Source organism: Eurosta solidaginis, chromosome 1 (genome assembly GCF_040869045.1).
Source record: "Eurosta solidaginis isolate ZX-2024a chromosome 1, ASM4086904v1, whole genome shotgun sequence".
In the NCBI taxonomy this organism is placed as follows: domain Eukaryota; kingdom Metazoa; phylum Arthropoda; class Insecta; order Diptera; family Tephritidae; genus Eurosta; species Eurosta solidaginis.
This window is the reverse complement of record NC_090319.1, coordinates 24,720,293-24,733,121: the sequence shown is the minus strand read 5'-3', so window position 1 is coordinate 24,733,121 and position 12,829 is coordinate 24,720,293. Positions and strand designations below refer to the sequence as shown.

Genomic DNA, 12,829 nt, shown 5'->3' with positions numbered 1-12,829 from the left:
CCAAATGATCCCGAAATAGTCCCGAAAAAGTCCCGCAATGACCCTGGCGAGATCTCGAAATTTTCAGGAAATGATACCGGAAGGATCCCCAGAGGATCCCGAAAAAGTCCCGAAATAACTCCGACGGGTTCCCGGGCGCATCCCGAAAATATTTCAGAAATTATACCCGAAGTGTCCCAAAATTATCCCGAAATAGTCCCGGAAAGGTTCCCAAATAATGCCGACGGGACGCCGGACGGATCCTGAAAACCATCCAGAAATAATCCTGTAAAAGTTCCGAAATGACCTGACATAGTCCAGAAAAAGTCCCGAAATTACCCCGGATCCCCTAAACTACCCAGAAATGATCTCGGAAGGGTCCCAAAAAGATACCGAAAAAGTCCCGATATGACCCCGACGGGATCCCGGAGGGCTCCCGAAAACCATCCAGAATTTATCTCTGAAGGGTACGCAAATGATCCCGAAATAGTCCATAAACATTCTCCAAATTACCCCGACGGGATGCCGGAGGGATCCCGAACCCCATCCAGAAATGATGTCGGAAGAGTCCCCAAATGATACCGACATAGTCCCGAAATGATCCCCAAATGATCACGGAATAATCCCGAAAATCTCCCAAAATAACACCGACGGGATCCCGGGCGTATCCCGAAAACTGTACAGAAAAGAGCCCGGAACAATCTCAAAACGATCCCGAAATGACCCCGACGGGATCCCGGCCGGATACCGAAAACCATCCAGAAATTATCCCGGAAGGGTCTAGATATGACCCTGACGGGACTACCAATAAGATGAAGGTAATTAATAATAAAAGCACTTTAATAAGGCAGCAGGCGCGTTGAAGAGTTACAAACAAACATTCAGGTAAAGCTAACAAAAACAATTGAAGGAGGGGGGATGCCGGGAGGAGAAGGAGAGCACCTCTGATCGTTTTTCCAAAATTGTTTAGATCTCGAACTGTATGGGCCAGATACCAAAAATAATTGATTTAAGGGAAAATTTACATGGAGTTATACCAATTTACAGATTGTGCACCAGAGGGGATGACGAGGGGGGCGAGGGGGTGTCACTGCTCACTTTGTAAGCCCTCGACTTATTTGACCCATTGAGTTTGTAATATTGGTGAAGGTGAAGGTTATAATGTGTAAAAATTGTTAAAAAGTAATTATTCGAAGGGGTCGTAAAAGATTTCGCCAGTAGACTATTGTCTCTGTCCTAAATCCGTGTAGCCATTCTGGCGTGATTCAGTCACAAAGACGAAAAAATATAATAATTTAATTATAACTGTTCCTAGGGGCGGGGACTTCCCCCCCCCCCCCCCCCCCGCATTTCAAAAAAATATAGCTAGTAGATCCTTCTAGACTATTGGCTACATGTGTGGAAATTTCATCCAAATCTGTATGTTCGTGCCTTATTGAGTCACAAAGACAAACGTGTGGACAAACATCCAAACTTTTATATTTATAATATACATTAGATTAGATTAGATTAGATTAGATATTAGATATATACCACCGATCTCCATGATTTTTTCAGACAACAATATATGCTATATATGTGAGCATTTGGTGAAATTTGAAGCTTCTAACTGCTAAAATGGGGCAGTATTTACGAAAAGTTTCCTATCTGAACAATCGGTTGTGGGAGATATGTGCTATATATACGACCGATCTCATCCATTTTTTCAGACAACAATATGTGCAATATACGAAAGCATATTGTGAAGTTTGAAGTTTCAATCTGATAAATTGAGGAAGATATGACAAAAATCCTCTTTTTCTGAAAAATTGGTTGTATGGAGGATATATGCTATAGTGGTCCGATCCGGCCGGTTCCAACAAATGTCTAATCGGACACCTAAATACACCCGCTCACCAAATTTTATTAAGATATCTCAAAAATTGAGGGACTAGTTTGCACACAAAGAGACAGACGGACAGGCGAACAGACGGACAGACGGACATGGCTAAAACAACTCAGCTCTTCATCCTAATTGTTTCGGTATACCTAGTGGTGGGTCTATCTATTTTCTTTTAAGGACTTACAATATTAGGATTCGATAGTGAGGTTCGACCCGAAGGAGAGCGCAAGCATGAACGCAATATCCGCTTGTCTTTTGCGACACCGAAGTATTTAAGGGCGATTACCTATCTTGTCCAACTTTCCAGGACATTTCCACGGCCATATACACCAACAACACCGCTTAATGCCGAGAGGTTGTATTACCTCATTCACAAGACTGAGGGGGAAGCAAAGGAAATTGTTCTAAAGTACCAACTCACAAACGACTTTTTCACCACAGCATGGAAGAATTTAACTGACAGATACGCAAACTAAAGTATCCTGATCAACACCTAACTAGAGATTTTATTTAGTTTAAAAAAATTTAGAGTGGGTGTGGTAACTTAATTGAACAAGAAGCTGCAACGCGAGATCGATAATTGTACCGCGTACCTTAAAACGCTCAGATCGACATCTCAAACTGGGATGCCATCATTACTTACCTACGCTCTTTGGGAACAGACAGTCGACAATAAGACAAAAGTCTCCAAGTGGCAAGAAATGGACAAATTATTCCCATAGATTACAGGCACTGGAAACTGTTTCGGGCATTACCGGTAGCGATACTAGTAAAGCCCCGAAACAGTAGAACGGTAGAAAGGAATGGTGGGAAGCAGGAGTCAAAAGTTTCACAAAACATTTCACTAAAATATCTCAAAACTCCAAATAAACATCCGAGGACTTTGCCACGCTATTGCGCAGAATTAAGTATTGTCTCAATTTTCGAACCTTAACCCCATCCTCAAATGATACATTCGATATGGAACCACTAACGCCTGGGCATTTCCTAATTGGAGGTCACTACTTGCTCCTCCACAACACGATGCCAGCGAAAACCCACCATCGGTCATCAACCTAATCGAACTCCAAAAACGTAACAAATGGAGGCGCACAAAAACAAATATGAAAATCGGGGATTTGATGAGCATAAAGGAAGACAACCTTCCCCCGAATGAATGGAGACTGGGCAGGGTGGTGAAAGTCCACCTTGGCTCCGACGACCGAATTCAAGTGGTCGAAATCATGACCGCTCGAGGCCAAGTGAAGAGACCCCTCGTCAAACTGATACGCCTCCCTCCTGGCAATGAAGGAGAGGACCCTACAAAAGCACAATAATTATCTTAACTGTAACCGGAATTCCACTTCGCAAATGATTACCGGAATTCCCCTTCGCAAAATCGCAAAAAAAAAGTAAGGACGGGACTTTCTTCGGCTGTGCTGAAGACTTCATACCTTTCATGAATGGGGTTGAACAATAATCTTATCCCATTCGTAATCTCCAAATAATAAGCTTTATAAGATAAGAAATATATAGTGAACAGATGTACATACCTAAGCGATTTTTAAGGTAAATATAAAATATAACAAGTAAAGGTGTCTAAGTTCAGGTGTAACCGAAATTATATACTCAGCGTGAGCTTCAATTTTTACATTTCAATTAAGATAAATTACTTCTCTACACAACACATGGCACCGCCCGTTTAAAAATAATTTCTCCCCATTTCCTCTTACAATAAAACTTGATAAGTGAAATATCATTGATTCAAAACTATTTTTTGCTAAGTTATAGCTTATTATTCTAGTCTACAACCCTTTTAAACTTGTTTTATATCTAAGTTTCCGTAGTATTTAATCGATCCCGTCCATTTTGTACTAGAAATATTTTCTGCTATAAGGAAAATACGTGTACACAATTTCAGTACGAGTGGGAGTGGACTTCTTAGTTGACCATGATATCAGGATCGATATGCGCTATGAGAACCAGGATGTGCCACTTAACTTCAGTTTGGAGAAAGGGTTCAGCAGTAAGCGAGTGCTGGTGGAAGAGACTCGCAAAAGACAACGAAAGTCAAAGGTAAAGGTTGATGGAACGAATGGGCCAAATAAAGCAAGATCAAAGGTATCTGCGAGAGAAACACTGGCGTTGACAAAACCAAATGGACGCACTAAACCGAAGCAAAGAATTTCCCAGAAAGAATACAAGGGTAATTTCACGCCAGGACGCACTACTGTTGTGAACTGTGAAGACTATACTGAGGATGCAAAGTCAATCCGTCAAGATAAAGCTCTGCGAAGTAGTTCATTCGCCAAACAACAGAGTGTGACGGAACGGTCCAGGATAATGAATAGTAGGATGAAACACAGGTACGACAAGAACAATAATTCGGAAGGTTTCCTCGAGGGAGATTTGGTACTGCCATACAACCCTCACCAGCGGAAAGGTGTTCCATCCAAATTTTGGTGCAATTTGGGAGGCCCGTACAGAGTTGTGAAGAGGATCAGTGATGTCATCTACCGCATACAAACAATTGGGAAACCACGAAATAGAATGGTGATTCACTTGGAGAGGTTAGCAGCGGTTATATCGAGAGATTTATCTGATCGGGACGATCAGACTTAGGTGGAGGCCAGTGTGACGAATATTAGTATCACTAAGCGATACTACCATCACTAAGCCGATAATAAGCAGTATGTACGTGAGCAAATCACTCATCATGTACACACAAGGCAGCAGAGGGATACTCACCATCAGCTGAAGTAGCACTCACATATACACATGCATGTGGCTATGCGAGAGACTATAAACTACAAATATACATGTACATATATGTTTGATAACCAGGCGTGAAGTTCTCGAAGTTACTAGGCCTTAGTAGAAACGGGTGAACGAGCACCAGAGAGTATAAAAGCAGCGAAAGCTGAGTAGTCAGTAACCAGTTTGATTTAAACACGCTATCAGTTGCGAAGTGAAATATAATTGTGAAGTATAATTGTACTACTCCCAAAGTTATCTAATAAAGACCATTTTGCATTACTAAATATTGGAGTTATTTATTCGACAATTTAGCGGTTCGAACGTTAGCAAAAGGTGTAAAACAAACGGAGTTTCACTAAATTCGTTACAATAATTACATAAATTATACGACGGAGAAGTAACGGACGAGCATATGGGTCTAAGTGGAACTCCCTCTTTATGGATTTTCGGCAAGCCATACAACCTAGGCGTATTTGCAGTTTTACTGAGGAGACTATATTTTTCTTTTATATTTATCACATTTTAATAAACAACAAAAATATTTATCACATTTTTTTAAAAAGTTATTCTACAATTTCATTTTTCTTGTCCTGTAACTTGTTTGTGGGGTCGCGTTTCAAAACCCAATATGAGGAAATATCGTTTACCATTTTCTGTAATTTCTTATCATAATCAGATTTTTCCATCAGAACTGTTACGTTGCCCTTGTCAGCGTTCAGGACTAATAGTTCTTTATTGTTTTTTAAGAACTTCTTAGCCGACTGAAAATCTGGTGACTGGGGACAGCGCCTCGAGCGAACCCGCAACCGCCACAACAAATCTCGAGGACCCGTGCAACACTTTGAGTGGACATGGGGCCGATATAAAACTGGCACTCAGCAATCCGGATGCCGAGAGCGATACATTCTCGGTATCTGAGATTGCGGGCCAGTTCTTTACTAGCATGGACGAGCAACTTCTGTTGAAATCCGATCCGTCGGATGCTGAATTCGACAATACTATCGTGAAACCGACCGTTAACGAGCGCGCAGGTAATAAACTTGCACCACTCTAAGGCAGCTTCGGCTGCGCTAATATTACGCCACAGCACAACATATGAGGACGTCGTTTTAGACCAGGAGCCTTGGGTCGTTGGCAGCAAGGTCTGCGTGCTCTGGTGTCATGGCAAGAATACTGTTCGTACATATATAAATAAATTAGCGGTACCCGACAAATGATGTTCTGGGTCTCCCTGGTCCACATTTTGATCGATATCTTGAAAACGCCTTCACATATAAAACTAAAGGCCACTTCCTTTGAAAACCCTCATTTATACCTTTAATTTGATACCCATAACGTACAAACACATTCTAGAGTCACCCCTGGTTCACCTTATTGCGATATCTCGAAAAGGCGTCCACCTATAGAAATAAGGCCCACTCCCTTTTAAAATAATCATTACCACCTTTCATTTGATACCCATGTCATACAAACACATTCCAGGGTTATCCTAGGTTCATTTTCCTACATGTTGATTTTCCCTTATTTTGTCTTAATCTTGCTTGTTTTATTAAAAACTTTTGATTTGATCGACTAATGTGTAATAAACGAAACACTTGTAAGAATGCGATTTGTGGAGTTAGGCACTTTTGATATGTGTGGACTCATATTTAAAGCAGAGAAAATGTAGTACTTTCACAATCATTGTGTACAATATAAAGTGTGTCAACTAAGGGATAAATGTCAAAATTACAAACAGCCTCGCTCACAAATCTCAGGTCTAGAGTTGCATTTTTTTGGTACGTAAGAGTACCGTGGTGTGATGGTAGCGTGCTCCGCCCATCACACCGTATGCCCTGGGTTCAACTCGCGGGCAAAGCAACATCAAAATTTTAGAAATAAGGTTTTTCAATTAGAAGAAAATTTTTCTAAGCGGGGTCGCCACTCGGCAGTGTCTGGCAAGCGCTCCGAGTGTATTTCTGCCATGAAAAGCTCTCATTGAATACTAATCTGCCTTGCAGATGCCGTTCGGAGTCGGCACAAAACATGTAGGTACCGTCAGGCCAATTTGTAGGGAAAAATCAAGAGGAGCACGACGCAAATTGGAAGAGAAGCTCGGCCTTAGATCTCTTCGGATGTTATCGCGCCTTACATTTATTTTTTTATTTTTAAGAGTACTTTAAGCTGAGTTGCATTTGATAGTTTAATAAAACTTTGTAGTAGATGAAACAGTTGCATATATTCCCACAGAAATATAAATAATAGAAGACTTGTAGCCTCCAAGAATACGGAAACATACGGAAAGCAAAATGTATTTAAATTAGAGTCAAAAAAGTCTAGAGAAACTTAACAAAATATAAAGTGCCACACGTGTAACATTGTTGGTTTTATACTCAGTTGAGCAGAGCTCACAGAGTATATTAACTTTGATTGGATAACGGTTGGTTTTACAGGTATAAAGGAATCGAGATAGATATTGACTTCCATATATCAAAATCATCAGTATCGAAAAAAAATTTGATTGAGCCATGCCCGTCCGTCCGTCTGTCCGTTTTGAGGTATCTTGATGAACTTTGGTGTGTAGGTTCCTGGGCACTCATCTCAGATCGCTATTTAAAATGAACGATATCGGACTATAACCACGCCCACTTTTTCGATATCGAAAATTTCGAAAAACCGAAAAAGTGCGATAATTCATTACCAAAGACGGAATGTGAAACTTGGTAGGTGAGTTGAACTTATGACGCAGAATAGAAAATTAGTAAAACTTTGGACAATGGGCGTGCACCGCCCACTTTTAAAAGAATGTAATTTAAAAGTTTTACAAGCTGTATTTTGGCATGATATCATGATGAAATTTGGCAGGAACGTTACTCCTATTACTATATGTATGCTTAATAAAAATTTGCAAAATCGGAGAACGGCCACGCCCACTTAAAAAAAACAATATCTGAACTCACTTTGTATTGGTGTAAAAAATGGCCGAAATCCGACTATGACCACGCCCACTTTTTCGATATCGAAAGTTACGAAAAATTAAAAAAATGCCATTATTCTATACCAAATACGAAAAAAGGGATGAAACATGGTAATTGGATTGGTTTATTGACGCGAAATATAACTTTAGCAAAAAACTTTGCAAAATGGTTGTGACACCTACCATATTAAGTAGAAGAAAATGAAAAAGTTCTGCAGGGCGAAATCAAAAGCCCTTGGAATCTTGTCGGGAATACTGTTCGTGGTATTACATATATAAATAAATTAGCGGTACCCGACAGATGATGTTCTGCGTCACCCTGGTCCACATTTTGGTCAATATCTCGAAAACGCCTTCACATATACAACTACCACCACTTCCTTTCAAAATACTCATTAACATCTTTCATTTCATACCCATATTGTACAAACAAATTCTAGAGTCACCCCTGGTCCACCTTTATGGCGATATCTCGAAAAGGCGTCCACTTATAGAGCTAAGGCCCACTCCCTTTTAAAATACTCCTTAATACATTCCGTTTGATACACATGTCATACAAACACATTCCAGGGTTACTCTAGGTTAATTTTCCTACATGGTGATTTCCCCTTATTTTGTCTCCATAGCTCTCAGCCGAGTATGTAATATTGGGAACTTAACCTTGCTTACTTGTTTCATTTAGAAATGTTGTTACCAGATTCTTGTATTACACAAATATAATGAACTTGGGTACAGAAATTCAGAAATCCTAGAAAATATTTTACCGACTTACTTTGCTGTTGTGTTTAAAAATTTTTTTCACAATAATTAGGAAAACTATATGTTTTCTATGCTTTTTACATAAATGAAAGTGCAAAAGTGTGTTCCTGCGATTGCATAGACTAGAGAAAAATTTTGGGTTTTGCAAATATTTGCAAAAAATCTCTGTTTGGACCATTCGCCATATAAATTATCGAAACAAAGAAAAATTCAAAACGCTGCAGTTAACGATCGCCTAAATATCTGCTTAGAGGCCAAAATTCTGGCAAATTATTTATGAAATGAGTTTATATCGCTGTAGTAACTGCAAAACGTATCGAATTAGTTACTTCCTGGTGATAGACGATACAATTATTTAATAATATCTGGAAGGAAAACTTTGAAAAGGCATGCATAGATATGTTTTTCAACCGACTGCAGAAATAAATCACCAATTTGATAACGTGGCTGAGTCGATCCCCTCGGTATTTTAAAATTTAGTTTGAGTGTGAACGCATTGAATGTAGCCAATAGCCTATCAGAAATCAGATCAGCGGGCTCAATAAGGTTATGTTAGGTTGAACTAGCTGGTCTGTGAGGACCCCAAATAGACTATATGCGTCCATTGTGTTTGTTTAAAGGCCAAACTGAGAAATAATATTTAAAACCAGGACCTATCTTATAAAATAAGTCCGTCCTTTTGATAAAGCTTTCTAGGACTTATGCCACTAACTGTTCTATATCCGATTTAAATACAGGAATAATTCCAAAACAGAATTTCTCTAAATTTAAACTAAAGGACATATAGCAGTATGTGCTTTACTAATATATCGATTTGACTCTTAAACTATCTTTTAATTTATAATACACTTTTTTTCTGAAAGGAAAATATAATTTAGTTACTTACCTAGCAATCAGCATTTTGTAAAGTATTAGATTGAAGAAATCACAACAAAATATCACTTACGTCTTCGACACTAAAACTGACAATGTGATATTAAAATTTTTCACACCTTTTATACTTGCAATCTATGCCGATTTTTTTCAGCGAAAATTCCACACATACACAAAACACATTATACCATTCCAAATAACAAAACAAAAACAGAAAGTAGCCTAAGTTCGGGTAATATTGGATAGACTCTACAGAAAAAATGAGATACAATCACGCAAAGCGACAGTTTCGCAATAGATTTAGGTCCGCCCCTTTTTTCTAAGATACATATACAAATTGGCGGCCATCGTGGCGTGATGGTAGCGTGCTCCGCCTACCACACCTTATGCCCTGGGTTCCCATCCCGGGCAAAGCAACATCAAAATTTTAGAAATAAGGTTTTTCAATTAGAAGAAAATTTTTCTAAGCGGGGTCGCCCCCGCCAGTGTTTGGCAAGCGCTCCGAGGGTATTTCTGCCATAAAAAGCTCTCAGTGAAAACTCATCTGCCTGCGTCTCTGTTATGTGCATTTCCTAACACAGTGTAAAAAAAGTAAACTGTTTGGCCAATTTTCGTGTATTCACAAAAGATGTTTTGTTCTACTTATCGATTTAACCCTTGGTAGGTCACACCGTGTTGGTGAAAACATAAGTGTCAAATGAATCTATCTGATAGGTAGCTATCCTCCAGATAAGATATAACTTAGCTGGAGATGGTAAAAATGCTCTTAATGACTACCTCCGAACTGGTGCTATCGCATGAATATCGGGAGACTGAACCAATTAGGAATGATTTAAAAATGTTTTCACTGAACTTGCCTTTTGAACGCGTCGTTAACTAATTCAGTCGCAGGTGGTTTTAAAATAGTCGCAGCATTTGATTAATTTAATTAAATATATAAACCTAGCTCGACCCTAAGCGCTATTGGTAGAAGTGTGAGCACTAAATGTCCCGCTCTTCATCCGATTTATACCCGTTCAAAACCGTTCGTTTTTTCTGCTGGGTCTTCATTTTTGTTCTAAAACTTATTGATTTTTATAATTCAGTAACACACAATACTACTTTAGTTTCCTTAAAGTATTATGAAAAGGCAATTATAAGCTTCAAAAATAAATTATTTACCTTTAAGAGACACGTGTTGTTTAATTTATCTCATTCGTACCCTTTTTTGCATATATTGATAATGAGCCAAGCAAGCAGAACATAAAAAGTTCCAAAAAGTAAAAAAATCAATTTTCATCTCTTTTATCTATAAATATAAGCAGACCTGGCAGACATTGTTCTGCCCTAACATTGATCTATCACATAAGCTTTTATCTCTAGCTCTTCCTCCCCCTTTTTCTTGTCCTTTTATTCACTCGTCCCTCTGCCTTTCTCTTTCTATACGTCCCTTTCTCCTTCTCCGTATTTTCTTCTCTATCTTCGTCTAACTCCATATCTTTCTCAGTTTCTTTCTCCGTCATTATTTTCTCCCTATAGTTCTTATTCTTCCCCATCTCTTATTCCCAGCCCCAGTTCCAGTTACAGTCCCAGCCCCAGTCAAAGCCCAAGTCCCAGTCGGAGTCCCTGTTTTAGTCCCAGTCAGTCCCTTGTCCGCTCCCCGGAAAAGGTCTCGTAAATACTAATCCAGACAAGGGGCTGCCCAAATACCTAATTTCAGACAAATCGAACCGTGAACAGAATTAGTTGGAATGGATCGTTCCCGGGTCCTCTTTCCAGGAAGGGATTTGACAGGAATTCTCTTCGGTTTGCCATGAAGCGACCCTAGAAATTTCATCAAAATCGGAGAATGATTTCGGAGTACATTAGTTGTATGCAAACATACATCTTCTTCATAAGTATATTTATAGGTAGATTAAATCTCCTTAGTGCACAAATATTACAAAAAAATTGAACTTTTGTTTAAGAATTTTAACGAAATGTTAAAAAATTTTAACGAAAGAGTTTTTTCAAATAATGAACAACTTTTAACCATTTATGTTGCGTGAACCGGACATTTTGCAAATTTTCCCTGCACTATAATATATGTATACCTTCAAATTACATATATCGAAAATGTCAATCTCATGTAGCTTAGCTTTGAAATGCAGAAAACCGTTTTAAAAAGCGGAGCACTCTCTGTGAAGTGATGGGCCTACAATGACATTAGCGACTTTATTTTAAAAAATTTATATATGGATACAGATATATCATAAATTAAAGTCGGAAAGATGTAATCTGATACAATACTAAACGTATTAGAATACAAAATGCTTTAAAAAAAATCTTAAACGTAGCCTTTTGAAATAGCTACTTAAAAGAAAAATGAGCCTTACAATTTTTTACACTACGCACAACATTGCTGCAAAGGAACGCACTACAGCACTTAGTGACTAGAAGTATGATTGTGTGATACGTAAATCAACAACCCTACGTTCTGTTGAAGAAAGTGCACACTAACTAATAAAATGAAAAAGAGAATACGGATTTGGGCTATCCCATATGCAAAGTGAATTTTTTAAAAGTCAAGCCATGACGAAATCAATGAAGTGAAGGCAGTGTCAAATTTAAGGGAGTTCGCTTTTCTGACATGCAACTGAATTTGGTAAATACTGTAATGTTTAACCATGTCAACAAAAACGGTTTTTATACAATGTCAAATGGTGTGCCGTCGATTTTGACTACAAAGTTACAACTAAGTTGACCAATAAATGAAAACAACAATTGCCCATTTACCATTAAAATTTCATTTGCTAACATGTTGCCATTTTATTTTCGTTTGCCGACTGTCGTCCCATCATCATATAATGACACAGCGTGTAAAACAACGGAAAATAATGAAATAGATTGTGAAATAAATGAACACAAAATTTTAGCGTGGATTTTGACCATGAACTTCTTTATCGACTTTGAGTTAGTAATGTGTCAGAATGAAACGGCTTTGACCCCAACTGACCACAGGGTCAGTCAAGCTGCAGTTTTGATGTCAGTCATTTTGACCTAATAAAAAACAAACATTAGATGTGTGTGTTTTGATTTGTTTCTCAATGCTTTTTGTTGTTTATGTTTTGTCTTCATTTCAATTTTCAGGAAATTTTCAGCGAATTTAACACGAAAAACGTTTTTATTTGGTAAAAAATTATACTTCCCTTATTTTATTTAATTAGGGTGGGTCGATCTGTATGGACGAAAGTTAACCGATATTGCGCTATCGATCTTTCTATAGGATTTGTGCTCAGGAAAAAAAGTTCCACTACGCATACCCATAAAAATAATTTTCGACCCTGCGAAATTTCATTTTTTGACTTTTTTTCGACTTTGATTTTTAAGGTTTTTTTCATGACCTACTAAAAAGTTGTCATATGTATAACCTGTCCGACTCAAAAATGTAATTTCGCAGGAGTAGTGGAACTTTTTTTCCTTAGCCCAAGTCCAATCGAAAAATCGATATCGCGATATCGGTTAATAAATCGACCCAGTCTAATGCCTCGGCACTATAGCAATGACAAGACGCAAATCCCATTTCTGGATCAGCGACGAAACAATGCAAGATTGCGTGTTACACATACGAATGTGCGTTGTCAGCGAAGGTGCAATAAAAAAACGATAATGCAGTTCCTTATGAG

At 38.5% G+C, this 12,829-nt stretch overlaps 1 protein-coding gene across 1 annotated transcript in view; it reads right to left on the bottom strand.

Annotated features, from left to right (window-relative positions):
- The window catches only part of LOC137250424 (uncharacterized), a 68,793-nt gene extending 59,524 nt beyond the window's left edge, over positions 1–9,269 (bottom strand). The window contains exon 1 of the mRNA XM_067783202.1: positions 9,199–9,269. Within this exon, the coding sequence (XP_067639303.1) occupies positions 9,199–9,212 (14 nt within the window). The 5' untranslated portion in view covers positions 9,213–9,269. The remainder of the gene's footprint in view (positions 1–9,198) is intronic.
- Between the last annotated feature and the right edge of the window lie 3,560 nt (positions 9,270–12,829).